The sequence below is a fragment of the Arachis ipaensis genome, chromosome B06, assembly GCF_000816755.2.
Source record: "Arachis ipaensis cultivar K30076 chromosome B06, Araip1.1, whole genome shotgun sequence".
Taxonomy (NCBI): domain Eukaryota; kingdom Viridiplantae; phylum Streptophyta; class Magnoliopsida; order Fabales; family Fabaceae; genus Arachis; species Arachis ipaensis.
In genome coordinates this window covers 39,300,990-39,301,655 of record NC_029790.2, presented here as the reverse complement: position 1 = coordinate 39,301,655, position 666 = coordinate 39,300,990, and the positions used below count along the sequence as shown (strand labels likewise).

Genomic DNA, 666 nt, shown 5'->3' with positions numbered 1-666 from the left:
AATCATATCAAATGAAAAATAACTTTTTCATTTCAAGTAAAGAGAAAGTTATTTCTACTATTAGTTTTCCGATGATAAAAGTTAGAATGGGGAAGCTTATCTTATCATGGGATGAGATCATATCATGATATCATATCTTATAAGTCGGAATTTTTCTTGGATATATCGTTGAAGTAATTTGGATTCGAAAAGTGTAGTAGTGAAAAAACAAAAGAAAAGAAAAGAGAGAATTTCATTTCTTTGCTAACAAGAAATGTAGCTAAGCTAACCCATGCTCTTATAAATATCAGCATACCAAACCAAACACCCTATTCTCTCTCACACCCACCGCATTACTCAGATCCATACGTCTCTGTAGATTCATTTTTTCTTCTGCAGAGGGAGAAACCAACAAATCCTCGCTCTTCTTCTTCATCCATGGCGAACCAATCTGAATCATCTGATCCGTATGTGTTTTCCTTTCAGATCTCACTTAAATTCATATGATTGCTTTTCTTTTGGATCTCGATCTCTACGCCGGTGGCTGATTGAACTTTTGTTTTTCTCTTTTCGCAGGAAGGGAACGAAGAGGGATTTCAGCACTGCGATTCTTGAGCGGAAGAAGGCGCCGAATCGGCTTGTTGTTGACGAGGCCGTCAACGATGACAACTCCGTCGTCGCGCTTCA

The 666-nt window shown here is 38.1% G+C and overlaps 1 protein-coding gene across 1 annotated transcript in view; it reads left to right on the top strand.

Annotated features, from left to right (window-relative positions):
* LOC107648610 (cell division cycle protein 48 homolog) overlaps positions 281-666 on the top strand; it is a gene marked incomplete in the record, with an annotated part of 4,062 nt that continues 3,676 nt past the window's right edge. Inside the window, 2 exon segments of the mRNA XM_016352415.2 lie at positions 281-446; positions 556-666. Coding sequence (XP_016207901.2) covers positions 418-446; positions 556-666 — 140 coding nt within the window.